At 54.8% G+C, this 27419-nt stretch overlaps 4 protein-coding genes across 6 annotated transcripts in view; 2 read left to right on the forward strand and 2 right to left on the reverse strand.

Moving 5' to 3' along the window:
- EFTUD2 (elongation factor Tu GTP binding domain containing 2) overlaps positions 1–4066 on the reverse strand; it is a 46139-nt gene extending 42073 nt beyond the window's left edge. Inside the window, exons 1-2 of the mRNA XM_035027302.1 lie at positions 3990–4066; positions 1055–1163 (exon numbers count right to left, since the gene is read on the reverse strand). Coding sequence (XP_034883193.1) covers positions 1055–1159 — 105 coding nt within the window. The 5' untranslated portion in view covers positions 1160–1163; positions 3990–4066. The remainder of the gene's footprint in view (positions 1–1054; positions 1164–3989) is intronic.
- CCDC103 (coiled-coil domain containing 103) lies at positions 3739–8171 on the forward strand. The gene is made up of 5 exons (XM_035027303.1): positions 3739–3819; positions 3955–4445; positions 5553–5704; positions 6131–6263; positions 7374–8171. The coding sequence occupies exons 3-5, from the start codon at positions 5562–5564 to the stop codon at positions 7824–7826; spliced, it is 729 nt and encodes a 242-aa protein (XP_034883194.1). The 5' UTR covers positions 3739–3819; positions 3955–4445; positions 5553–5561; the 3' UTR covers positions 7827–8171.
- A 795-nt stretch (positions 8172–8966) lies between these two features.
- On the forward strand, positions 8967–10492 carry FAM187A (family with sequence similarity 187 member A). The gene has a single exon (XM_035027442.1). The coding sequence runs from the start codon at positions 9066–9068 to the stop codon at positions 10305–10307; it is 1242 nt and encodes a 413-aa protein (XP_034883333.1). The 5' UTR covers positions 8967–9065; the 3' UTR covers positions 10308–10492.
- Positions 10493–11664: 1172 nt separating this feature from the next.
- GFAP (glial fibrillary acidic protein) lies at positions 11665–20834 on the reverse strand. Of its 3 annotated transcripts, none has more exons than XM_035027443.1 (10): positions 20374–20834; positions 19081–19141; positions 18790–18885; positions 17879–18040; positions 16321–16446; positions 15903–16123; positions 15301–15344; positions 14791–14910; positions 13417–13502; positions 11665–12581 (listed from the first exon to the last, which is right to left on the reverse strand). In XM_035027443.1, the coding sequence occupies exons 1-10, from the start codon at positions 20832–20834 to the stop codon at positions 12540–12542; spliced, it is 1419 nt and encodes a 472-aa protein (XP_034883334.1). In that variant the 3' UTR covers positions 11665–12539. The 3 variants fall into 3 exon arrangements, with proteins under 3 accessions (XP_034883334.1, XP_034883336.1, XP_034883335.1); XM_035027445.1 differs by lacking the exon at positions 14791–14910 and adding an exon at positions 13716–13744 and having other exon boundaries at positions 13417–13469; positions 15297–15344; XM_035027444.1 differs by lacking the exon at positions 14791–14910.
- Positions 20835–27419: the final 6585 nt, after the last annotated feature.

The raw sequence follows: 27419 nt of genomic DNA on the forward strand, positions 1-27419 counted from the left end.
GCTCTCTTTTCACCTCACCTAGAAGGCTTCAATTTTCTTCTTCCAGTGTTTATTCTATTTTTTCTAATTTGAAGGACATTTTCCCTAATGGAGCAGACGGACTGTTCTACTTTCCTGCCGTCCTGTTAATATCACACCTCCATTGATAAGCAGTGGGCCCATCTAACTCTTGTTCATCTTGTTCTGGACATTGCTAACACATGAAAGCCACCTTTGATGTCTTTTGCAAGCCTCAGACCCCTCTGGACCCATCCTCCATAGCTCTCCTGAAGGGAGTCATAAGAATCTGTACCCCCTCTTTTTTTATTAGAGAGAGAGTGTGAGCATAAGGGGGGGGGGGCAGAGGGAGAAGCAGACTCCCCGCTGAGCAGGGAGCCCGACATGGGGCTCCATCCCAGGACCCCGGGATCATGACCTGAGCCAAAGGTAAACGTTTAGGTGATTGAGCCACCCAGGCGCCCCTGTATCTTCCCTTTCTATTGCTTTTATTCACCTTTCAAAACCCAAGCTTATGAGGGAGTTGCAGTGCAGCTGCACCTAGAAAAACTGACCACCTTTTCTAAGTTCCTATTACTCATAACTGTCAAAAAGAACTTCAGGTAAATGGAAGGAGAGCTACTACCAGATAAACCAGAGCTCGTATTATAAAACCACAACCACCCATGAAACTACCTTATATCCCCTTTTGGAACTTCCATAGCTAAGCTTACTTTTTTTTTTTTTTAAGGTTTTATTTATTTATTCATAAGAGACAGAGAGAGAGAGGCAGAGGGAGAAGCAGGCTCCCCGCTGAGCGGAAAGCCCGATGTGGGACTTGATCCCAGGACCCCGGGATCATGACCTGAGACGAAGGCAGATGCTTAACCATCTGAGCCACCCAGGCACCCCTGTAGCTAAGCTTTCTTAAGGGCAGCATAAGACCCCAACAAGTCATATATTTAAAAGGTGCAATGTGAGAGATGTACACAGAATACTTTGGGAGCACAGAGGATTCACTGCCCCCCCCCATTTTTTTTTAAAGAGAGAGATGAAAACAGCAATATCTTTGTTTTACCTCATCAAGATCTTTGGTCTCTCTGCCCAATTCATCATCATCTTCATCAGAATCAAGCTCTGGTCCAATATAATTCCCAAACTCATCATACAAGTCAGTATCCATGATGCTAAAATTCAAGGAAAAGAGGCGTTAGATTCTAGCGAGGTAACCAAGGCCTCCACAACACGGCCCCACATTTCTAACCTTATGGTTGACCATATCCCTTCAACACATCTCTCCAGTTAGACCAACCTACTGACTGCTCCTCCTCACTGTTTACATTCTCTTCTCCCACTCTGATTGTACTAAAAAAATTTTAACTTAAAATACCAGAAAGCTGCAAAGTAGCACAAGTATTTTTCTTTTTCCTAAATTACTTGAGGATAAGTTGCTGACACAGTGCTTCATTACCTCCTAATACCTGAATGCAGGAGTTGGCAAACTATGGCCTGAGGCCAACCTGGCCTGTTGCCTCTTTTCATACAGCCCCCAAGCTAGAAATGTCTTTTACATTTTTAAATAGTTGAAAAATATCAAAAGAATATTTCATGATATGTGCAAATTATATAAAATTCAAATTTCAGTGTCTATAAAAACAGCTTTATTGGAACACAGCCAGGCTCATACATTTATAATGTCTGTGGCTGCTTTCACACTGTAACAGCAAAGTTGAGTAGTTCTGAGACTATATGGCCCACAAAGCCTAAAATATTTACTATTTGGCCCTTGATAGAAAGTTTGCCAACCCCTGCTTTAGTGTGTGTGATTCCTACAAACAAGGACATTTTCCTACATAACCACAATATGACAGTCAAAATCAGAAAATTAATAGTGAGACATTACTACCACCTAATCCACAGACCTCCATTATTAGAACAAACTGTACTTTTTTTTTTTTTTTTAAGTAGGTTCTGCACGCCCAGCGTGGAGCTCAACGCCAGGCTTGAACTCATGACCCTGAGATCAAGACCTGAGCTGAGATCAAGAGTTGGACACTTAACCGACAGAGCCACCCAAGGGCCCCTGGAACAAACTGTTCTAATAATGTCCTGCACAGCAAAGGATTCAATCCAGGATCACATGTTTGCATTTAATGGTCATGTATCTAGTCTCCTGCACTCAGGAACAGCTCCTCAGTCTCTCCTTGACTTTTACAACCTGGTGCTTTTCAAGATTACAGGCGACTGGTTTTTGTATAATGTCCCTTAATTTGGGTACATCTGATGTTTCCTCACGATTGGAGTCAGGTTTTGCATTTTTAGCAGGAATATCTCAGAAGCAATGTGGTGTTCTTTTCAGTGCATCTCCTATCAGGTGGTACAAGATTTTAATCTGTCCCATTAGTTATGATGTTCATTTAATTACTTGATGATGGTGGTGTCTGCCAGGCTTTTCCAATGTAAAGTTCTTGTTTTCTCTTTGTAATTAATAAGTATTCCGTGGTTTTCTCCAATTACTGAAATTCCCTTCAAAGTAACAATTCAAATGCCACCTCCTTCAAGCTTTTCTAGATCCTCAATTTCTCACTCCCCTACACTGCTATAGCCTTTTGTACCTTAATCAGCATTTAACTCTGCCTTGAATGGCAGTTAACTACTAATTAACCTCCCCAACAACCCTACAGTTTATAAGTAATAACAAACCAGAGGTGGTGTAAGGGTTAGGGCGCTGGGGTTGAAAGGCCTACATTTGAATCCTAACTTTGTCACTTACTAACTAGGTACTTTCAGGTTAGTTACTTCACTTCTCCAAATCTATTTCCTCAACTGGAAAATGGAGTGAGTAATCCCCATTGCGTGAAGTTATGAGATTTAAACAAAACAGTCTGTGTAAACAATTTATCAAAGTCCCCGGCTCAATAAATGTCAGCAAGCATTATTTTTTGGCTCTTCTTGAACACAGGAACCCTATGTTCCTTGTGCCTTCCTGCCAATGCCCAACATAGCACCTTGCATAAGCGGGAACGCGATGTTAACGGAATGGAATATCTTATTTTGAGATAGTGGTATTTATCTCAAGTAAAGGACTAGCTCCAGGGACTTGTAATTAAATGTAAATTACAATGGAAACTTTCATATGCATAGAGATTCTTTTTATTTCCCAAGAGCTATCACATCTGTGCTCATTTCATTCTCCCAAGATCCATTTAGTGCACACATTTTTGTAAAAGGCTGCTCGTGGAACAAATCAAGCTCATTTCTGCCCCAGGGCCTTTACACTTGAAATTCTCTTCCGAAATGCTCTTCCCTTGGATATTTATACCTTGTTCCTTCATTTCACTCAGGTCCCTACTAAAATGTCACCTCTGAAAATGTCACTCTAAAACAGTCCTCCCTACACACACTCTCCAATCCCTACTTTCACTGTTTTATTATTATTTTATTGGTAGTAGTACTAGCCCCTAGCTCCTATATATCTATTCACGTCACTTTCACTATCATCTCCCCACCTAAAATTTAAGCAAATACTTTTTTTTCCCCCACTTAGAACTGTGCTGGCACAAAACAAGACCTCGATAAGTATTTGTTGAAAGATGACAGAATAACTCCTACAAGGCACAGAGAAGGCAGAAGACTGCCCACAGCTGCACAAAACTAGTGGCCAAACCTCATTGTAGCTTCCCGCTATAACGCAGGCTCCCAAACGAATACAGAGTAAGGACGGAGGGAGCTTGGTAGAGAAGGGATGAAGAAGGCACAGATGGAAGAGGGAGTAAGACAACGACCCTTGCCCAGGGAAGGGATTTTACGGATGGTCGACACTGAGGGAACCCCGGAATCGAGGTATGTGCTGTGTGGGGGGTGTCTTTCATTCCCTTTCCCGCTCCACGCTTCAGTTTACCCATGTGTAAAGTGAAAGGGGGCAGAAAACCTACAACGTCTCTTCCAGATCTGACATTATTTAATTTCCCATCCCAGCAACTTTCTCCTGCCGTTGACCCGCGCCAGCTCACCTGCCGCCCGCTCAGCCTGAAGCTCCAAGTCCGCCGCCCGAGACCGCGCTTCCGCCCCACGCCGCCGCTCCGCTGCGCCCGCCGTCCGGAAGGACCCCGCCGACGCCGCCGTCGCGTTTCTGCCCCGAGGACGGCCCTCTGCCTGAGGACCGGCTGGGAGGAATGCCGGCCGCGGACCCAGGAACCAGCGACGTGGAGTCGAGAGCCCCCAAACCAAGGCGTGGGCTGCTCCAAAGAGGCTAAGGCCGGAGGAGGCATGAATCTGGTCAGGCGCCTCGGAGCCACCCTGAAAGGGGGCCTTCTGGACGATCACGTGGTCAGGCTGTTGGAGCAGTTGCTGAGCAACCACAGCTGCTCTACCGTGAGCTGTGCGGTTCCGGCACATCTGGGTATTCCCAAAGAAAGCAAGGAAACCTAGGCCTGAGGTCCTGGGGTGAAGGGCTGGGGAGCGGAAGGGTTAGTTGTTCTCTCTCTTCAATGACTGGGGAGGGCACAGACCTGGACAGGAGCCGGGACACCTGAGTTCAGTTCCTGCCCCGCCCGCCCCTTTCTCGGTGTTCGGTTTACCCACGCTGGGGTGGAGGGAAAGGGGCTGTGGGGTTGGTCGCAGACCTCCTGCTTCCCTGCCCTAGGGCTGTTGATGATGACATCGCCACAGAACCTAGCTCAACGCACCACAAGTCTGAGGTTCAGGGAGGTCTCACAGCAAGTAAATGCCAGAACCACTACTAGAACCCATATAGATGATTTCCCGGTAGAATGGATCAATCAGCCTCACATACGCAGAGGCTGCAGAAGTACAGCGGCAGAGCTAAAGAGGTTGCTCAAGTACCTACAGACCTGTGCTCCAGCCCTGGTCTGGACGGAGGGATTTGGGAACAGAGATCCCTGAACCCCTTCCTCTGCCACTTCTGCTTGATTTCCTACTCAGTCATTGCATCTGGTCTGGGTGAAAAGTATCATTTCCCATTGAAAACACTGAATGATGGGTGAAATTTTATTCCTGGACTCAGGAGTATAGTTAACAACAGTTCTGCTTTTGTGGGAGGTCCTCTGTCACTTGCTATAGAGTGAACCCACATGAAAGAGTGAAGGGACTGAATTCTGAGATCCAAATGTCTCCTCAGCAGAAGCACCAGAATTAAAATACTTTTAGAGGTAGAGAACAAAATTAAGACAGGGCTCCATGGTGATGGGTATTAAAGAGGGCACGTTTTGCATGGAGCACTGGGTGTTATACGCAAACAATGAATCATGGAACACTACATCAAAAACTAATGATGTAATGTATGGTGATTAACATAACATAAAAAAAAAAAAGACAGGGTTCCAAACTGAAAGTCAGACTCTGTGTTCTATTTTCACTGACAAGTCTTAAGCAAGTCCTCACTGTGCAACTCAGCTCCCCTCTATAGAGAACTAGATTGTTGTAACACCCTCCAAGATAAGTAGAAAGATATCCAGAGCGCTTTGGGGTCGTTTTGTAGGCTGGCAAAGAAGGCAGACACATCCTCCTCCCTGATATTGATCCTCCACTGACGTCCATTCCCTTTGCCTTCCTAGAAACAGACCATGGAAAGGAATGACATCATTGACTTCAAGGCTTTGGAGAAAGAGCTGCAGGCTGCACTCAGTGCTGATGAAAAATACAAACGGGAGAATGCTGCCAAGTTACGGGCCGTGGAGCAGAGGGTGGCTTCCTACGAGGAGTTCAGGTTGGCTTAATGCAATTTCTTTCTTTTTTTTCAGCTTAATGCAATTTTTCTCAGACCCTCCTGTTATGGTGGACTATAGTGGATAAGAGCATGTGCTTTGAAGTCAGACAATTCTGGGCTCAGTCCTGGCCCTACCTTCTGCTACCTGTGTGATCTTATGCAAGTTATTTAACCTCTCTGAACCTCTATTCCTCATCTGTAAAAGAGAGTGACTATTGTTACGATTAAAGAAATTGTTACATGTAAGATTTTGAGCACAGTGTCTGGCACATGGGACGTGCTCAAAAGCTGTCAGCCATTGTTGCTGTTATTATTATTGTCATATTGGCTTGCTGGTAGGTTTCGCCTCTGTCATGCAAAGTACAGCCACCTCACATCCACAGATAGCATGAAGTCTATCCTCCAATCTCTGTCCTTTGCCCACAGGGGTATTGTCCTTGCATCACATCTGAAGCCACTGGAGCGGAAGGACAAGATGGGAGGGAAGAGGACTGTGGCCTGGAACTGTCACACTACTCAGAGAGGGACCTCTCAGGACGAGACCACTGAAATCTCCCAGGTAGGTGAGACCCAGCCTCTTCAGCCCAGTAGGATTCTCTGCCCTAAACCTCCAATCCTGTCTTCTTTTTTTTTTTTTTAAGATTTTATTTATTTATTTGACAGAGAGAGACACAGGGAGAGAGGGAACACAAGCAGGGGGAGTGAGAGAGGGAGAAGCAGGCTTCCCGCCGAGCAGGGAGCCCGATGCAGGGCTCAATCCCAGGACCCTGGGATCATGACCTGAGCCGAAGGCAGCCGCTTAACCGACTGAGCCACCCAGGCGCCCCTCCAATCCTGTCTTCTTACGACACATACTTCTTCCTTCTTTCTCACGTTAAACTGACAGAGGCAGGTTTCTGCCTCCAATCCCAGAAAGAAAAGCAACCAGCAGACGGTGAGGGTGAGTTAAGCTGGGCAGAACCAGTCAGAAAGGTGGCCTAGGCAGGTCTTCTTCACTCAGTCCGTTGGCTTGCACTCCCAGATCAGATTTGAGTTACTCTGCCCCCAGGTTATATGGTATATAGTGTAATGATACTGTGGCAGCGTTGGGAGAGAAACCCAGCCTGTCAGATTTCTTTTTTTTTTTTTTTTAAGATTTTATTTATTTATTTGACAGAGAGAGACACAGCGAGAGAGGGAACACAAGCAGGGGGAGTGGGAGAGGGAGAAGCAGGCTTCCTGCCGAGCAGGGAGCCTAATGTGGGGCTAGATCCCAGGACCTGGAATCATGACCTGAGCCGAAGGCAGACGCTTAACAACTGAGCCACCCAGGCACCCCGAGATTTCTAACACTCACCTTGAATTCCTTTCTCTCTTTCTGAGGTTTCCAGTCATCCCCTGACTTACTCTCATAAAGCAGTGCACATATGTGCACATTCATCAGTGGGAAAATCCTAGTGCAACTGAGATTCTCAAATCATGGCCTGGGTTCCTTGGGGCCCTCCCTCCCTGTCCCATTCCCAGTTCCCTGATCTGAAAACCAGGCCCACAGGGACCGCAGCCTACCTAGTGCTCCGAGAGCAACACTAGAGCTAAGATGAAAACCCACAGGCTCCCCTCGCTGTCACTCTCTTCCTGCTGCAGAGCAGCTGGAAGAGCTCGGGACTTTCTTCCCTTCCTTGTGATGCAGGAGAAAACACTTTTCCAGCCGGAGACCTCTGCAGAGTTCTACCGTGATTGGCGGCGGTACTTGCGGAGCGGGCCAGAGCGCTACCAGGCCCTGCTGCAGCTCGGAGGTCCAAAGCTGGGTCACCTCTTCCAGACGGACGTGGGGTTTGGACTTCTAGGGGAGCTGCTGGTGGCACTGGCGGATCATGTGAGGCCAGCCGACCGGTTGGCGGTGCTAGGGATCCTGCACAGCTTGGCCAGCACTGGGCGCTTCACCCTGAACCTGAGCCTGCTGAGCCATGCGGAGAGAGAGAGCTGCAGAGGCCTGTTTCAGAAGCTGCAGGCCACGAGTGCTCCCAGACCCACAAAGGAGGGGCTCAGCCAGAAGGAGCGGGGTCTGGAGGAGCAGCCTGGTGGGCTCCAGGAGGAGGAGAGGCTCCTGCAAGAGCTGCTAGGGCTGTACCAGGTGGATTGATACGACCATTTACCTTCAGAGGCCCCCAGTGGCCACTGGAGGCATTTTTTGCTTGTTGTCCTGGGGGCTCTGCAGGACTGTAATGAGAAGCCCACACCTAATTCCCTTCTCAACTTGGAATTGGCAGAACATATGCAGGAATCGAATCTTCCTCACTTCTCCAGCCACGTTGGTTGCTCAATATTCTGAACTGTGTAGATCAACAGGATGGTCAAGGGCCCAAGAACCTGAGTTTTGTTTTCCACCCTTAGAGTCTGCCAAGCCTCTAGCCCGTGGCCCTGAGAGATGAGTGTGTACCCAACCAAATGCTGGCTATTACCAGTTAAAGCCTCTACTCATAAATAAATAAATAAATAAAAATAGAAAAGAAAAATCATCAGTCTTCCATGACAAACAAATACTGATCTCCCTAGCTCTTAACAAGAATACCCCAAATCAATGAATGCATTTTTTTTTAAAAAGATTTTATTTTATTTATTTGACAGAGAGAGACACAGTGAGAGAGGGAACACAAGCAGGGGGAGTGGGAGAGGGAGAAGCAGGCTTCCTGCGGAGCAGGGAGCCCGATGCGGGGCTCGATCCCAGGACCCCGGGATCATGACCTGAGCCGAAGGCAGACGCTTAACGACTGAGCCACCCAGGCGCCCCAATGAATGCATATTTAATTGACAAATAATCAAATGCTACCTCAATGAGGTGTAGTATTTTCCTCAGGGGCTGAATTCCTGGGCAGGTTGTGTCTGGGAAAGCCCCAAGCCATCAGCTTCGGTCTGGCCAGCCTCCCAGGCTTCAGACGGCCAGATGTGCAGGCAGGTGGGTCTTCTTCGATTCCTGGATTAACCAAAGGGAAGACCTTTCCACCAAGCAGGCAGGCAGGGCCTGAAGCAGGAAGGCAGAGATTTTCCTGCTCTAGCCCCTGTGCCCTTGCTTCTCATTCCAGTTTCCCCTGACCCATTCTTGGGTGAGTGCCAGTGTTCTAGAAAGGAGAGAGAGGGCCAGGTTCTAGAATGGTTTTTCCCTCAAGATCACATCTGGAGCATGAGAAGGGCATCTTGTACATCAGGTGGGAATAAGTTGCCTTGCCTTTGGCCGCGTCCTCTGCAGATTCTTGCTTCTCTTCTGGCTGCTCAAACCTTTCTCCTATAGATACCTGCTCTTGGCAGTGATCTCTAGAAGCGCCGTGAGGCCTTGAGTGCCTTGGTTTCGCCCCGCCCCCTCTGACCATTGCCTCTTGCAGGCATGAACCTGGCCCACACCACTGTGCTCCTGTGGGTGTGGGGGAGTCTCCAGGCCTTCGAAATTGTGGAGAAGGAGAACATTTTTCAGAGGACCCCCTGCCCAGCCTTTCTGATGTTTGACAACGCAGCCTACCTGGCAGACATGAGCTTCGAACTTCCCTGCCACTGCAAGCCCGAGGAGGTGTCTGCCGTCGTCTGGTACTATCAGAAGCACTTGGGTAGCAGCCACACCAAAGTGCTGACGGACTTCGACGGGCGGGTGCTGACAGAGGAGTCCCAGGTGCACGTGGGCAGCGACATGCTGGTTCGCTTCAGCATCCGCATGTTCAGCCTGTTGGTTTTCCGGGCCCAGCCCGAGGACTCGGGCTTGTATTTTTGTGGCACCCGCAAGGGGGACTACTTTTATGCCTACGATGTGGACATCCAGAGCGGCGAGGGAATGGTGGCCACCTTCAAGGACCAGGGCCAGGAGCCCTTTGCCGACGAGCACCACGGGAGCCTCCACATCTTCACCACCTTCTGGGAGTGGACCCCTTGCGACCGCTGCGGGGTCCGAGGAGAGCAGTGGCGCATCGGCCTGTGCTACCTGCGGAGCCCGGGGCTCTCCCCGCGCTACCGCACGACGCTGCCCGAGGTGGTGTCCTGTGGGTCGCGGGCCGTGCCCAGGAAGCTTCGGGCCCAGGCCAGGGGGCACACCCCCGAACTGCTGGTTCGGAGCTGCGTGGTGCCGTGTGAGAAGAGGAAGGTCAGCGAGGGCGTGATGGCCATCCTCAGCTACGTGTCCAAGGTGGGCAGCCGGCCCTGGTTGCCTCAGGTGCCCATCCAGTTCCACCAGCAGAGGCTGGGCCACGGGCTCATCATCTCCTGTCCCGGGGCGCGGCCGGAGCACGCCGTGGCCTGGGACAAGGACCGCGAGTACTTCTACCGCACGCAGTACCTGAGGGGCGTCAACAGGTCCATGAGGGTGTTCATCGACCACGGCAACCACCTCCACATCCGCTTCACCCAGCTGAGTGACCGGGGCATCTACTATTGCTGGCGGCAGGGGGTGCGCGTCGCCGGCTTGCGGCTGGGCGTCATGTCTCGAGGCCGCTCCCGGGCCTCGCTCTCGGACCCCGAGACTCGCTCCGCCGTGGAGCTCACCCTGGTAGGCTACCTGTTCATCACGGTGGTCTTTGTCACCATTCACCTCTGTCGGTGCTGCTGTTACTTGTTTCGCTGTTGCCCCAACTTCTCGCCCTAGCGCCCCCCGCCTTCCCGGCTCGGAAGACCTGTTGTGCTCAGATGTGTTTGTTAAATGATGCCGGATGCGTCTGGGTGGGCCTCCCGGGCTGGGCTGTGCGGCAAGGGGGGCGGGTGGTGGTGTGTGGACAGATCTGTTAGTTACAACCTGCCGCTGGCGGGTGGAGTAGCCTGAGGCGGGGGGGGAGATGGGGCACTGGGGCCAGTACGGAAGCAGCCAGAGAGCGCATCTTCCACCTTCACGCTCGGAGAAGGAAGAAATGAACCTAATATTTCTCAAGTGACCTTTGTGATGTTGGAACAGTGTTTGAGGTGCTTTATTTTCTTGCCTTGGAGGATTGCCGAGTGGACGCTGGTTGAATTGGGGGGCAGCAGGGAGAGGAAGGGGGAGTAGGGGAGCCTAGTATATGTCCTCATCTCTGGAATGGCTGGTCTGGGATAAAGGTAAAGACTAGAACAGGGGAAATGGGTAAGGGAAGTGGAGGTCAAGGTCAGGGCTTTCCCCAGGGCTGGGGACTGGGTGAGAAGAGGGCCTGCGGGGCACGGGGCTGCCATGTGGAGCAGGGCTGGAGTTTGGGTTTGCTGGGGGGCTTGGGGTACCAAGATGATCGGCGATAAGAAGCAAGTTGAGTCTTGTCCCAGGCCACTTCCTGCCCTCTCCCCCAGCCCCAGCCTCTCCTGAACAGATCAGAGTCCACTCTGGGGAAGGCCACGGCAATTGTCTTTATTTACCTTAGTGAGTAAAGGCTGCAGTGGTGCCCTGAAGGTTAGCAGCAGTGGGTGGCAGGAGGGAGTGGGGGAAAGGGCACCAGGTCTTGGAAAGAGGGAGGGACTCTCACCTCTCTGGCTTTAGAGGGGCGAGGGGGACCCTGGAGCGGGCCCTTTCAGCCCTACTTCTGGGCACAGATAGTCCTGTGCCTGCCCCCCACAGTCTTCCCGTGGAAAGCAGAGCTCAAACCAGAGCCTTCACTCTGTTCATGCCTCCATTTCCCGAATGATAAAATAGAGTGCTACCTACAATATGAGGGTACACTTTGTATTTGAGTAAGAGGAGAACCACAAGGGCCCTTGGTTAGGGAAAAGCAGCAGGTCACTGTAGGGCGGAGAGTGTCAGATGAATGGGGGTGGTTTCGCCCAGCAGTGTCTGCTGGGGTCTCGAGGCAGCAGCTACAGTGGCTCCGAGGCCTGGGTGGAGGGATTATGCAGCAAGGAAGGGGCCTTTAGCATGGGACAAAGTGTGCCCTGCCCCCGGGGACAGCTGCCCCTCTCTCCTGTTTCAGCATCTTCAAGAGGATGAGTCACTTCCTTGATTCCCATGACCCAGAGGCCAGGTGTACCTGGTTGCCCACAACCCCCAACTCTGATATCTAGCATCATCCCAACTGCCTCCCCTACCATCTCCACCTGCCTCCCCTCCAGCCTTACGGAGGGTCGACTCCTGGGCTTGACCTGTCTGTATCCAACCTAGGGGCCAGGCAGCTCCCCTCTACTCCTTCTCAGCACCCATTCCCTCTCCACTTACGCTATAGATCCTGCAAGTGCTGAGAATCAAGCTCCCACATGCCCATGGCATGCCCACAGCGTGCCCACATGTCAGCTCTGTGGGACTGAGACATTTGAATCATCACTCAGAAGGCCCCTCTGGGATCTGGGCAGGCCAGGCATTCTGTCTGGGGACCACTCCAAGTGGCAGGATGTCCCCACCTGCTCTCAGACTGTTCAGGGTCAGTCTAGAAGAAGAAACCTCTGGCCAGGACTATCTTGCCTGTGGGTGTTCCTGTCTCAGAGTCTTGGTTTTCCTCCAGCAGCCTGAGGAAACTCCAAGGCCCACTTCCCACTTACCCCCAGGGACCTCCAGCTCTGACAATAGTTGCCATGACAATGGGGGTTAGGGATATTGAGGAGGGCAATTTATTGGGTCCCTGGCCCTCCCCAACTTCTCTCCTTCCTTCCAGTTCTAACCCAAGCTGCTGGCCATGCCCCTCCAGGCCGCCCCTTTGGGGTAAGCGCCTTGTTAGTTGGAGTTACTGGGTGTAGGGTGGGTGCTGTCTGGCAGGTCTGGTGCCCACGGAGCCTAGGGCAGCAAGCTGGTGTAGAGGTGGAGGGATGAGGGGAGCAGCCGGGGTGAGTGGAAACTCGGGTCTGGGGGAGTCCGCCATCAGAGGAGGGGCAACAATCCCATCTGCTCAGGCCCCTCACACTGTGGGACAGGGGCCACCAGGTGGGTCCTGCCTCACACCACGTCCTTGTGCTCCTGCTTGGACTCCTTTATGACCTGCAGGGGGCATAGAAGTACACAGCGCAATAGTTAGGGACTCACACAGATATCAGGCCCACCACTTCGAGGCCCACCACTTTGAAGTCCCCAGCCTTCCCAGGTCTTTCTTCTCTATGAGAGCAACCAGCACTCCCCCCCACGAAACTGCCAGGAAATGAGGTAACAGTCATAAGCATTTAGCACGGGGCCTGGCACCTGGCGAGCTGATGTGGTAAGATTAGCTAGTACTGTTGCAGGTGTGACGGGGAGGGCTTATGCCAAATCCCCCCTTCCTATTACTCCAGCAGGTTTCTTTTCTCAAGCCGGAAATTGAAAGTTGGGAGTGAAAGCTACTATAATTTTCTTTTTTTTTTTTTTTAAAGATTTTATTTATTTATTCATGAGAGACAGAGAGAGAGAGAGAGAGAGGCAGAGGGAGAAGCAGGCTCCCAAGGAGCAGGGAGCCCGATGCGGGACTCGATCCCAGGACCCTGGGATCATGACCTGAGCCGAAGGCAGACGCTTAACCATCTGAGCCACCCAGGCGCCCAGCTACTATAATTTTCTTTCTCTCTCTCCCCAGGCCTGGTGCTGGGGGCGCCTGCATCTGAGGGTGAGACAGGGAGAAAGTCCAAATCAGGACTCCATCCAGTGGCCTGGGCACCCAGGCTCCCTGGAACGGCCAGCGGAGGGGATAGGGAGTTGAATTATGTCCAGGTTCCTTCCCCTCTTCCAGACCCTCCCTGGGAAGCTCTTCCGAGTGATTGAGAACCTTCTATGTGCAGTTTAGGCTTCCTTCCAAAGCCTTGTCTCAGTTCTGCCGGGGCCAGAATCTCAGGTCTGCTCTCCTTACCTCCCCGTCCCGCATCTCCACGGTCTTTACCACGATGTTTCTCTTGAGGTGGCCTTCTGACACGGACTTGGTGTCCAGGCTGGTTTCTGCAGGCATGGGGACAGGAGGCCTCCTGTTGGCTCCTGGGCCACTAAACATCCTTCCCCACCCCCAGCTTCCCCATGAAACCCACAGTCATAGGGATTGAAAGTCTATCCGACTAGGCAGAGAGGGCCTAGGCTCTTTCAAAGGGGCTGGAGACCCCCAAGTCCCCATGGTGCTAGGTAAGACCTGGCTGCTCCATCCAGTGCTTCGCTCACTTTCCTGGCCTGGCTGCATTTCAGTCCCTCTGCAAGCTCTCGCCTGGCCCCTGGCTTTCTGACACCCCAGTGATGTGCCAAGGAAGGAGCACATGGGCTTTGAAATCGGGCAGGCCAGAGCTTGAGTCTCAGCTCAGCCACAAGGCTGTGGGCAAGTTAATTTATCTCTCCCAGCTTCAGTTTCCTATCTGCAAAATGGGGATGATGGTGTCTACTTCTCTAGGTGCGAGCAAGGAGTCAGTTCACTGAAATAATACATGTTAAGTGCCTAGCACATATTAGTGCCCAATACACGTGGGTCCCTCTCCTGTTCCCCTGCCCCTCCCTTACTTCTCTCTGCCACTTCTCTGGGCTCTACTGACCCTTTACTATTTGGCACTTGGCAGTATTACCTCAACCTGCTCTGCCTGGTTAAACTTCTGATGCTGAACTAAGCCCCAGGACATGTATAGCTCATGTTCCTAAATTTCTAGAGCAGAAGAAGGTTTTTTTTTCCCCCCTTAGATAAGAATCATTTGAGGGCCACATCCAAGTCAGAAGTAATTTAGTTTTTCCCCCGCTCAGAGAGAAAAATGTAACATGTCACATTCACTAATACTTAAAATTAAGAGCAGGGAGTATAAAACTTTATTCACTACAAGAGCTGCAGTCCAGGGGGAAATAATCCTCTGGGCTGAATCAGCACTGAGCTGAGCCGTGGATCCTCGGGGACAGAAGAATTGAGCAGAGAACCTGGCCACCAGGCACGGCAAGCCCCAAAGGGCCCTCCCAGTGATGGAGAGAAGGTGAGGTGGAGGCTGGCATTTGCCCAGGGGCCCCAGAGCCTCTCATCTGAGCACCAGAGGACACATCACTTTGAATACCAACCAGCTCTGCTAGTTTAACCTACATTTACCCTGTGCCAGGTCCTGGGCTGGGCACTGAGGTCGCTGGGAAAATGACACAAGCTTGGCCCTTTAGGGAAAGCTGGGAGAAAGGAGCCCAGGAGGGCAGGGAAAATGGGCTTGGTGAGGCTCACTCCCTGCCAAGCTGAGAAAAGCACTGTGTCTGCGAGTCTGAGAGGCAGGCTGCTAACCGAGAGCCGGCGGGGCTCCATTTACAATCTGGTGAGCCTGTATTGGTATAACTTGTATTGTGAGGCTTTTGAGATGTCTTGTGACCTTGTGACTTTCCCCTTCTTTGGTGCGTTTGCCCCCTGTAGTGACAAGCAGTTAAAAAAAAAAAAACACAAAAACATAAAACACTCAGATGAGCTGAGCTTGCTCAGAGCTCTGCGGGCAGGGCAGAGGTTGAAATCTTCACCCAGTTCTGCTATAGGAGGGGGTGCAGGGTTAGGGAAGGGGGCACAGGGCAGAGCAGGGCAGGAGCAGCCGCAAGCCCCACCTGGAATGCCCCGGGCTGCTGTGTTCTGGCTGGAAGCTCGGCAGTGAATTATGAAGGTCCCCAAGGCGAGCCCTGGACCGGACCCCTTTGCCCTGGACCGGACCCCTTTGCCCTGGTCCTCGGCCCCAGGCCAGAGCATCAGCCCACCTGGGGGAGAGGGCAGGAATCCAACACTCTGCCCATAAGGCCCTGCTCTACTGACCTCGGATCTGCAGGTTGGAGAAGGTCTGCACGGGAATGGTGATGCTGAAAGACAGCAAAGGCAGAAGAGTGACTGGGCAGCCCAGGGACATCCCCGAGGCCAGGCCCTGGTCCAGGGTTATCATGACAGCCTCAAAGCCCATCTCTTGGCTTTCTCCAGCAGCCAACATGCTCCCTGGGGCTCCAAGAGTCTGCAAGGGGCTTGGGTGTTGTCCGCCAGGGGAGCATCTCTATTTGAAAGCGTGGAGGCCTGAAGGATGGCAGAGGGGAGGAGGAAGTGGTGAAGAAAGTTCCAAGACAAAAGAGACGGGTCAGGGGAAAAGAAGTCCAATCTTCATTGGGAGGGTGGGGAGTGAGCCTCTTAGTTTGGGGGGTGACCCAAGTCCTCGCTCTGCGACCTCATCAACATTGCTTGAATCGAATCCATTCATTTATTCACCAAACGTTTATTGAATACCTACTGTGTGTTAGGCGAGCACTGTGCTGAGCACTGGGATAGGAGGGGGCAGGACACAAGCTGAATATGACAGTCCCTGAAGGGACCAAGGAGGCTCCAGGGAAGGGCAGCAGGGAGGACTCCCCAGGGCCACGGTGGCAGCTCACCGGTTCTCCTCGCCCTCCAGCAGCTTCCTGTAGGTGGCGATCTCGATGTCCAGGGCCAGCTTGACGTTTAGCAGGTCCTGGTACTCCTGCAGATGGCGGGCCATCTCGTCTTTGAGGCTCTGCCCCTCCTCCTCCAGCCGGGCCAGCGCCTCCTGGTAACTCGCCGCCTCCCGCGCGTGGCGCTCCTCCTGCTCCCGCATCTGCCTCTCCAGGGACTCGTTCTGTAGGGTGGAGCCGGCAGGTGCCTCGGGGCGGGGTCACACTGCCCGCCCCCCACCCCACCCCACCCCCGGCCTGTCCCGGCCTCCCCTCTGGCCCCCGCCCGCCGTCCCGGTCCCCGTCCCTGGCTTGCGTGTCCCCCGGGGCTCCAGCTCGCGCGCACCCGCGTCCGCCCCGCTGCGGCCCCGCCCGCGCTCACCGTGCCGCGCAAGGACTCCAGGTCGCAGGTCAAGGCCTGCAGCTGGCGCCGGTAGTCGTTGGCCTCGTGCTTGGCCTGGCGGAGCAGCTCGGCGTTGCGGGCGGCTGCGTCGTTCAGGTCGGCAAACTAGGGGCGAGAGGGCCCCACGCTCAGGGGCGGCTGGGCCCCACCTCTCGGGAGCCGCGTGGGGCCGATGGGTCTCTGGGAACTCAGGGAGATGGGCAGGACCCGGGCTTGGTGTCCAGGTCTGCCCAGGACTCTGGCCCTGGCTGGGATTAGTCCCAGCGACTGTGACCCATGGGCAGAGGGCACAGAAGGCCCCTGCCACGTCTCCAGCACCTAGCACAGTGCCTGGGCAGGGAATGAAGGACCAAATGATGTTTGCCACAGAATCCAGAATCTTCTGCACTGGCAGCTCTATCCAGGAGCCTGAACCCTGGCCTCCACCACTGTGGCGAGGGGGTTCTGGTGAGCAGTACCCTGGGTTCTAATCGTTCTCTCTCCCGCAGCTTGCAGTGCAGCTCTCGTGGCTCCATCCGGCCTTGACCTGCTCAGAGTCATCACCAGCTTCTGCCACTCTCGCTCCTCAGTTCGGCCCCTGGGCTGGCATCTTGGGGCCCCTGCCCTGTGCTTTCTTGCACCCCAAATGCCCCTTGCCTCTTCTCTTCATGTTCTTTGGCTGCCAGTCTCACCTAGCCCCTAAGCCCCTAGCCCTCCCTTCTACGATACCCTCCCCATCCCCCACATTACATCTATATAAACCCCGCCCAGCAGTGTTCTCTCTAGACAATGTATTTGGGTGCACATCACGTCTCCTTGCTGGGACAGGTCTCTGGATCCTGGGCAGTGCTGGCATGCAGTGGGGGCTCAGTAACCCAGGACACAAACAGCTGAAGCATCAGGAAGTGCGACGGCTGGGATTAGACGTCCGGCTCTACCGTTTAGGAACTGTGTGACTTTGGGCAAACTAGTTAACCTCTCTGGACTTCAGTTCTCTCATCTGTCAAAGAACAGTACTTTCTTCATAGTAAGTAAGATAGATAATGCATGTAAAGCACAGGGCCTGGCAAACAACAATGTTGGCTAATAATAACAGTAATAGTAACAATAATAATGACAATAATAGTAATAAGAAGTACTTATTGGAGGGGCGCCTGGGTGGCTCAGCTGGTTAAGCGTCTGACTCTTAGTTTCAGCTCAGGTCATGAGCTCAGGGTGGTGAGATCGAGCCCTGCATGGGGCTCCATGCTCAGCATGGAGTCTGCTTGAGACTTTTCCCCCTCCGTCTCCCTCCCCCTCGGCTCCTCCCCCTGCTCATGCTTTCTCTCTCTCTCTCTAAAATAAATAAAATCTTAAAAAAAAAAAAAGAAAGAAAGAAATGCTCATTGGAAGTAATGGTGGCTGTGTGACCCTGGGCACGCCACCTCATTTCTCTGGTGAAGGACAATCACCCGGAGAGGATCCTCTCCCAGCTTCCTCCATCCTTGTTCCCCAATTCTCTTGTATGGAGCCAGTAGGGCTGCCTGGAGGAGGCAGGCTGGCCCACAGTCAGGGCTACCTTGGACCGGTACCACTCCTCGGCCTCATGCATGTTGCTGGACGCCATGGCCTCGTACTGCGTGCGGATCTCTCTCAGGGCCGCCGTGAGGTCTGGCTTGGCCACATCCAGCTCCACGTGGACCTGCTGCCGGGCTAGCTGCTCCTGGAGCTCCTGCACCTCCTGGCCAGGATGAGAGAAGGCGATGCCAGGACCGGGGGCCCGGGCTGCCACTGGGGTTTCCCCACAGTATTCTGCCCTTGTCTGCCTGCCCCTTGGATGCTGACGTTGGCTAAGGGAAATGGGGCAGTTCTAGTTAGAGGAAGCGGCATGGCCCAGGCTAGGGGAGCAGAGGGTCGTTTGGGGGCTTCATGGTGTCCTCCTCCCAAGTTCGGCCAGGCAGGAGTACTACTGAATGCATGCCTGTGTTCTTGTGGGAGAGTGACCGAGTCCCTGTGGTGTGGGTGTGTCTGCGGGTTCCCAGGTTCCTTGGCATCATGGACTCTGAATCCATAATCTGAAGTCAGAGAGCTCAGTGGTGTCTTTTTAAAATGAAGGGCTCTCATTTAAATGGAGACAGGTGGCAGTGGGGGTGATGTCAGAGAGACTAACTATGTGACCTTAGTAAGTTCTTTAACCTGTCTGGGCTTCGGTGTCCTCTGTTTCACAGAGATCATACTGGAAGATCATACTGGGAGGGTCCCTAACTCACAAGGCTGTAGTGAAATAAAAAATGGGGCAACAAGGTCTGTTATAATGCTTAGTAAGTGGTGTGTGTCTGTGCGAATTTCACCAGGGGCTGAGGATGCTCTGTCGTCTCTATGTCTGTCTCCCTCAGTTTCTCTCTCTCATTTTTTTTCTGTCTGTCTCTGAGTATTTCTCAATCTCAGGCTCTCTGTCTCTATCCATTCCAGTCTCTATGTCGGCCTTACCTCCTCATGGATCTTCCTCAAAAACCGGATTTCCTCCCCTAGAGACTCAATCTTCCTCTCCAGATCCAGACGGGCTAGGGTGGCTTCATCTGCCTCCTGGAGCAAGGAGGGGCAAAAGGATGCTCTGACCCCAGACTCCTCCTCCCCTCTCCCTAGCCTTGTTTGATCCCTCCTTCTGTGGCTGGGGAGAGCAGCACATTGCTCTGGAGGGCTGGGCTTGGGGGCTGTTTGTGTGACCTGCCATCAACCCTTTACCCCCCCACCCCTTCCCCTCCCCTCCATCTCCCTGACCTGTCGATAGGTGGCCAGGTTGTTCTCAGCCTCCAGCCTCAGGTTGGTTTCATCCTGGAGCCTGGGGTAGGGGGACACATTCCTGGGTCCAGGCTCTTCTGAGGATCTTGGACCCCTGCCCCAATCTCCCTGGAGGTGGCTGCCAGAGAGAACCCCCGCCCCCCAGGACCAGTGGAATGGCAGGAGGAGTGAAGGGCAGAGGGTCTCAGACAGAGCCTTGGCCAGGAGGGTGAGCAGACAAGGGCCTTTGCTTTAACTCATTACTAAGGTGCTTTATCAAGGCTGGTGCCCCTGCTCCTACTCACACAGGTGCTTTCACCAACATACACTCACCGCTGCATGCACAAGCACACTCATCCTCCTGCACTGGAGGGCGCGAGCACACACACGCGCGCGCGCGCGTGCGTGTGCCCTGCCAGCTCAGCAAAACACCCTGTCCCTGGGGTTTCCTCTGACCTTTGGAAATGGGTTTTATTGGAATCTCTGCTTCACAGCTCTGCAGGCTGAAGTGGCTTGGCCAGGGTCATAAGCTGGTGACAGGCAGCATCACCTGTGTTCCCGAAGCCAGGCCTGCTCTTTCCCTCACCTCCTTTCCCCAGGAGCCCCGTCCTCTTAGTGCCCACCAATCTCCTCTTCCCATTCCTCCTATCTACGGACCCACAAGGCCACCAGGCCCTGCAGTGAATGAAATGCGAAGACCCTGCCTGTGGGGTCCCTGCCTGCGGGGTCCCTGACTCTCCTCGCACAGCTCTCCCCAACGCCCCCTGGCATGGCCTGAGGGGGAGGGGCCGGGCCAAAGCTCAGCCATGGGGAGAGCCCTTCTCACCCCACCGAGGTCCCTGTGCCCAGGAGGCAGGGCCTCCTGGGCACACCAGCCCCAGCTTGGCCACAGACAGAGACCCTCCTGGTGCCTGGGGCCCGATGCTCAGTCTGCGGCCCTGACCACTGGGCAGGGAGGCCCTTTCCCTGGGAAGGTGGGCCAGGAAAGATCTGGATCAGATGACCTCCGACCTGCTTTCCACCTCTTAGGAGAGCTGTGAGTACGCTGAGAGTACGCTGGCTCCTTGGCCAGAGGTCTTCGGGATTCAGATCGCTGAGACTCTGGGCCTCCTCCCAGTCCCTCCCATCATGTTGGGGGAGCAAGGACAGCCCTCCCCTCCCAGAGATGGGGAGACAGAGGAGCCAAGGATCATGGAGGCAAAGCCCCCTGCCCGACATCCTGCGGGTCTGCGGGTGGGGGTGGGGGGCATCATCCCTGTTCATGAGGCCCCTCTCCCCGGGCCCCCTCCTCACTTCTGCCTCAGGGTGCCCAGGTCCTGCGCCAGATTGTCTCTCTCAACCTCGAGCCGGGTGCTGCTGGCTGTGAGCTGGTCGAGCCGCAGCCTTAGCTCACGCAGCTCAGCCTGGTAGACATCGGCCAGCTTGGTGGGCTCCTTGGCCTGCAGCTGGTTCAGCTCCGCAGCCAGCGCCTTGTTCCGCTGCTCCAGGAAGCGCACCTTCTCGATGTAGCTGGCAAAGCGGTCGTTGAGCTCCATCATCTCTGCCCGCTCACTGGCCCGCGTCTCCCTGAAGCCAGTGTTGAGGGCCCCGGCCAGCGAGAAGTCCACGCGGGCCGGGACAGGAAGCGGCATCCTGGCCAGGGAGAGGCGGGTGCCCGGGCCCAGGCGGCGGCCGGCGAGCAGGCCTCCCCCCACCATGTCCGAGGAGGAGCCATAGGAGCGGCGAGCCGCTGAGGTGACCTGTCTCCTCTCCATGCTGGCCGGGCTCCGGCAGCTCCCGGGAAGCGAGGCCTTTATGGAGGCGCGGGCCGGCCTGGCGCTGCCCCAGCCGCCGCGGGCAACGGCCCCTGGCATGGCCTGAGGGGGAGGGGCCGGGCCAAAGCTCAGCCATGGGGAGAGCCCTTCTCACCCCACCGAGGTCCCTGTGCCCAGGAGGCAGGGCCTCCCGGGCACACCAGCCCCAGCTTGGCCACAGACAGAGACCCTCCTGGTGCCTGGGGCCCGATGCTCAGTCTGCGGCCCTGACCACTGGGCAGGGAGGCCCTTTCCCGGGGAAGGTGGGCCAGGAAAGGTCTGGATCAGATGACCTCCGACCTGCTTTCCACCTCTTAGAGCCCATGACAGCACTCCTCCTTCGAGTGCCTGCTGAGTGCTGGGAACTTGCAAAGAACAAACATGTTCCATACTCTCAAGAAGCAGCCCACGTTACAGCTCCCTGCTGAGCCGCATTCCCAGCAGACTGTTGGACTCTTCCCCTCCGAACACGGGCGTCCTGCATTCCTGCTTTCTCCCCCTTCGCCGGAGGTCTGGGGCTGTGGGCTGCAACTGAACACCAGCCCTTTGTCTAGAGGGTCAGTTGAGGCCTCTGTCTAGTGGGGAGGGGGGGAGGATGAAGGAAGGAACACGGAAGCTTTGAGGGGGCAAGAGGGGCAGGCGCTGAACTCCCTGGCCTTCTCCCTGGACCCCAGTCCCCGGGGGCTCGCTTGCCCCTTGCCCAGCCTCTCTGCAGGCCCGTCTGGAGCCGGGCCTCGACAGCCACACAAAAGCAGTTATGGATGAGTGGCTGTCCTGGCTCCCATCTTTGTTCCCGCATCACCCTGTCTCCCCGGCCACCCCTCACCTCACTTTCACACTGGAGATTTATCTCCTTTGAGTTCCCACACATCAGGCTGAGAGGACGGAAAGGCCTCTGGGGATGGGTCAGTGTGGGAACCCAGGAACCACTGGGTCCAGACTAGGAGCCCAGGGCCGGGCGTCCTGTAGCCTCACCCTTCAGATCCATCCACCCTTCTGTTCTGATTCCACGGGGGGCCAGAGCCTCACCCAGGTCCCTCTCGCATCTGTGTCCTTGGACTTCTGGGAAGCCCTCCTCTCCCCACCCCCCTGCTGCCCGTGCTTGGGCCTCTGATCCCCTTCTCCTGGACACTTGCTGAATAGAGCCTTGTTTTCCACCGCTGGTCAGGGCGCCACACGGAGAGGGCAGCCCCTGGGGGGCTGTGCTGTTTTTATCCCAAGATGCCAGGCTGTTAGGCAGAGTACAGCCCAAGCCCCCAGCTCAAAGAGCTTCTCGGAAGCCTCTGAGGGGGCCAGGGTGCAGTGGGGGGCAGGCTCTGTGCCCACCCCGACCATTGTGTCTGTGCCAAGGTGAGTCATGCAGTGGGCACAAGGGGAAGGCCTGGGGGGGGGGTGTGGCCAGCCCGGCACTGCTAGGTCTCTGGCTCTGCAGACAAGGCCTGGCTGCTTGCCCCCTCCCCAGCTCCCAGAGCCAGCTCACACCCCTGAGCTCCAGACGGGGCAATGCCTCTTACCCCACGCTGGGGAGACACACTCCATTTGGGCATGTTATGGGCTGCCTGCCGAGGTTTTCCCTGGTGAATCCCAGCACAAAGAGGGAAGGTGAGGGTCTCGAGGTCTTCAGCCACACTTGACCCTGGACCTGAGCAGTAACTTGGGGAGGGAACTCTAAGGGAAGGGATGCCCCATGACTTTTGATTCTGCTATGGGTGGGGGAGCTGGGAAAGTCAGGGGGCATTAAAAGAAGAAAAAGGGACAAACCCTCGTCCCAACTACTCTCTGACGAGGAGTGGCTGTCCTTCTAGCTCGCTGGGCAAGTCACAGTTTGCAGGCTTCTCTCTTTGTTCCAGTGAAATCTAGTTGAAATGAGGGTAAAGCAGTCTTGGGAGGGGGTGGGCAGGAGAGATGGAACGAGAGCAGGAAGGGCTTGTCAGTGAGGTTCAGTGACTGGTCCCTCTGTGTGTGTGACCCAGGCTTATTTCAGCAGCAGCAGAGAGAGGTCCCCCCTTCACCCCCTTCAGCCACCTCTCTGGACCAGTGTCACCCAGGCTCCTTGGCTCCATCCTCAACCTCCATCAGACCCTAGACCCATTCCCCACGCTCAGCCCTTAACTATCCAAAGATGTCCACACAAGAGCCAGAGAGGTAGACAGACATGGTCATGGTTATTTGCCAAACTTTCATTATTTTGTATGACACATTCGCTGTAGAAAAATCAGAAAATATAGATAAGCAAAACGAAAAAATTTAATTAGCCATGATTTCACCACCTGGAGATAAACACTACCAGATTTCCCCCCATATATATAAGTTCATTTTTTTTACAAGTGGTCTCATGCTGCACAAATTATTTTGTAATTTGTTTTTTCCACTCAGCAATATGTTGTGAACATCTTTCCATATCAATAAATATTTATCTACATCATCATTTTAACAGCTGCATGGTTTTCCACTGTATGCATTAATTTACCCAAGGCCTATTGTTAGACACACAGTTGCCCCCCCCCCCCCCGCCTCCCTCCCTCTCTCTCTCTGTTCTAGATCACACTATGCTGCACAGTTGCTTCAGGCAGATGCAGCTCTCAGCCTCCACGACTACTCCCATCCTGCTGGCCTGGCTCAGGCCCCATCTAAGTGGTCCCTCCTCTCCTGCTTCCCTAATCTAAGGGTCTCGATGTCCAAAGCCTCAAGCCAATCCCTAGACTGACTTCTCAATAGACAGCAGAAAGCTGCCGGGCTTGGAGAGAGGATGCCTGGATGCCTCTCCGAAGGGCCTTCAGCCAAGCCATGCCCCACTTCAAGCCGAGGTGGAGACAAGATGGTCTCCCACCCCCATGCCCCGCCCCCGCGTCAGAATCCACCAGGATGCCCTCCTGCCTCCTGGGACAGATCAGTACCACACCTGGCCTCAACGCACACACAAGGGTGCCCAGCATTTTCTAAATTTGCCAGCCTCTAATTCAAGCCACTAGACTGCTGCCCACTGGCTCGCCTTATGCCCCGGCCCCGTTCCCATTGCCTGCGCAGCATGGTGGTCCGCATGCGGGGGTGGGATGAAAGTTGGGACTCTCCGGTGGACTCCTTGGCTACCACCAAGTCCATCCACCCAACATGGGCCCCCTCCCTGAGGAAGGGAACTGGGCCCTGGTGGCCACTAGATGGCAGTGCTCAGCTGCCCAGGTCCCAGCGGCCGCAGGGTCCCGCAGAGGGGATAGAGTGGGTCTCAGGGGCAGGCAGGCTTTCTAAAACACGGTTTTCTGTCCCCCAGAGGGATCACCCCATGTATGCTCTAGAGTTGCTTCGGACTGCTCTGACAGTGCCCTCTAGAGGAGAGAGGGGCCACGGTCATTCAATAGCTACATGATCTTTGACGACTTCGGGAACTTCTCTGAGTCTCCATTTGCACACCTGTAAAATGGGGACTCACAACACTTACGTCCAAGGTAGCGGTGAGGATAAATTCAGGGAAAGCCGGACACAGCAGCTGCTCGACAAATCACAGCTTCCATTTAACAACACCCACCCGGTGCTTTACCTAATCTGCCTTAACGATGGCCTGGGCCTGGAAGGGCAGGAGCTGGGCCTGCCCGGGGGGCGCTGCCGTGTCTTGTTGACCCCACTGGGGGCGGGCAGGGGACAGCGTATAGGAACCTCCCCAGGACAGTTACCTGGGAGTGTGGACAGGATGCAGGGGGCAGCCGCCAGGGGAGAGAGGGTGGGAGGCGGCACCGTTTGCCCCCAGACCACTAGCTGGGTCTGCCAGGGACCATGCGTGAGTCATCTCTACCTGCCCTGGAGGAGACTCAGAGTAGAGCCTGTTTCCCAGCCTGCTTTCTCACCTCCCTGACTCCCCCTGGGGCACTGTCCGTCCATCCTTGCCCTTCCCCAGCGGCAGACTTGAGGCCCACGTCTCCATCAGTTTGAGAAGCTCTTGGTGTGTTATCATGTACCTTGGGAGGGGGTCTCTCCTGCCCCTCAGCCTGAGGCTTCCCCAGGAGAAGGGCCCCCATGGATAGGGACTTCCTGATGTTATGACCTATGTCCTCCCATCAGAATGGAGTCTCCCTAAGGATAGGGTCCCTCAGGACACCCTCTCTTCTGTAGGAGCTCCCTGATGCGAGCACCCATGGTTCACTGTCAGATGGGAGCCCCTTGAGGGCAGGGCTCTCTCCCCCTCTCAGCCTGGAGGAGGGTTGCCTCAGGCCAGGGTTGGTTCCCTCTCCTCTCATCCGTCAGCTTGTGCTGAGCCAGCTCCTGGTGAGAAGTGCCCAGCTCCTGTGGCTGTAGAAGGGTTCCTGGGTGAACCCCCAGACTCTTTCCCCTTCCTCCTTCCTGGCCTCTGTCGGCACGCTGTTGTAGGCATCAGTTTGCTTACCTTCACACAGCCAGGGGCCAGGGTGCTTCATTAGGGTTAATAAGCGTGGGCCCTTTCTCTCCAACCCCCCTCTCCCCACCCTCCTGGGCGCTCCAGCCTGCCCCCTACTTTCCAGCCTCTAACCCTGAGACCTGCTTTTTAATTGCTTTCCCTGATCTGTTCTGCTTTCTGCTCCCCTCCTTCTCCCTGCCTGACTGCATCCCTCCGGGAGGGTGGGGGTGAGGGGGCCAGATGTGTCCCTGGTGGGAGGAGAGGGCTGGCGGGCAGCCTGTTATTTCCAATCCAGTGGTCCTCCAAATGGACAGGATGAACCAGGGAACAGGGGTGGAAAGGCTGCAGGCGAGCTGGGGGGAACGTTTCGGGGGAGCCGGAAACCACAGCCATGGTCTCCAGGCCCCATGGGGTGGCTCTGGTCCCTTTCTCTCCCCACAGCCTCCATCCCAAGCCATCTGAGATCCCTCTTCACAAAAGAACCATGGAGGAGGGGAAGACAACCACGAACTAGATTCTGTCTGGGAACCAGGATCCCCCAAACTTAGCTAAGAGCCAGAGGGACATTCCTGGGAAAACCTGGAGATAGACGAGCAGGGGTGTGAGAGGGAGGACTCCAGAGTTAGCAGCTGCCAAGGGGCACCCCATGTGGTGACAGAGTCCCCTGTGTGTGTGGGGGGGAGAAAGAGCTGATGGCTGAGGGTGGGAGGACCCAGAAAGGAAAGCCCAGTCCCCTTGCCCTTGACAGGTCCCAACACCGAAGGAGGTTTGGGCTTACCCTCAGGTGACAGGGACAGCCGCTGTCCCGACTCCCCGCATGAAGGGACAGTGTCTTGTTCTCTGTGTCTGCAGCTCCTGGCACTGAGTCTGGTTCTCTGAACTGGGCAGGACTTTGGACTCCAGGGTGGGGTCCAGACACAAGCTTCGGGCCGGAGGTGGGCAAGGAGGTGAGCGCAAAGGGCCTGGGAAGAGAGTACTTCTGAATTCCCAGACGTGGAATGAGGGACCCTGCGCAGACCCCCCAAGGTAGGAGAGGCTGGGTGAAGCAGGAAGAGGGGCCTTAGATCGGGCTGGGCCTGCAGTGGGTGGGGGATGACTCTCTTTATGTAAGAACAATCCAATCTCAGCCTCGTCGCTGCCCACGGAGGTCAGCGGGGAGCTGGCTGTCAGCTCGCGGCCCCCTCAGCCCCTGCCAACTCATTGAGAAGCTGGGGCCAGCCAGGCTGCCTCCCGGCCTGCAGGACACCATGCTGTGAGCACTCGCAGCCCGACCTCCTGTGATTGAGGGCAGGAGCCACACGTCCTTAACTCCATTGGCAGAGTCTTTGTACATTTAATGGGTCACCCGAGAGCACATTTTGCACTACGGAGCCACAGATGTTTGCTGAGCCAATGGCCGGTTGCAGAACAGCCTTGTCAAGAGTGACCCCTGCCACTGGCAAGCTGCCCCCCAGCCTAGGCGAGTTCTGCCTCGTGCACCAGACCCCGTTGCGAGAGGCTTGCCCTTTTGGCCCTCGTTACCAGCCTCCTTGCCCTGTGCCTGCTGCCTCGGTGCTTGCAGGGGTGATGGTGACCATCAAATGAGATAATGTATGTGAGCGCCCCAGGAAATGGGCAAGTTATTCAATTTGAATCCGACCAGCGCTCGCCGAGGCCTCCGAAGGTCAAGGCACCACGCCAGGCCGCTGGGGGCTACAGATGGGAGGCCGTAGCGGCTTCTGTGGGAATCACGGCGCACCGGGGAAAAAAAACCTCATCAAGACTAATTGGAGAGGCGGGAACCCCAGGCACGCGGAAAGGAAAGATGCCTGTTCGCTTCCAAAGGGAAGCAGCTCGGTGTCACGTGAAGAACCAGACCCTGGTCTGAATCCTGGCGCCGCCACTTGCTGTCTAACCCTGGGTGCGTTCCGTGGACCTTCTCGAGTCCCTCTCCTCGTTATACCTCGTAAGGTCGCCAAGTTTTGTGCGCTGCCTGCAGCAGGGAGGGACCCAAGGCTCCTCTTGTGTGTTCTTCTCTCTCCTCCAAAAAGGAGGCAAAACTGGATGGGGCAGGGCTCACCAGGTAGAAGGGGAGGCTGCTCCCCCAGCACAGCGAGGACTCATTTGAAATTAGCAGCATTATTTACACACAGCTCACAATGTGCTAAATACCTTTAACATGTTTGTTTTCTGAAGCAAGT

This window comes from Mirounga leonina, unplaced genomic scaffold (assembly GCF_011800145.1).
Source record: "Mirounga leonina isolate KUSES-001 unplaced genomic scaffold, KU_Mleo_1.0 Mir_200, whole genome shotgun sequence".
In the NCBI taxonomy this organism is placed as follows: domain Eukaryota; kingdom Metazoa; phylum Chordata; class Mammalia; order Carnivora; family Phocidae; genus Mirounga; species Mirounga leonina.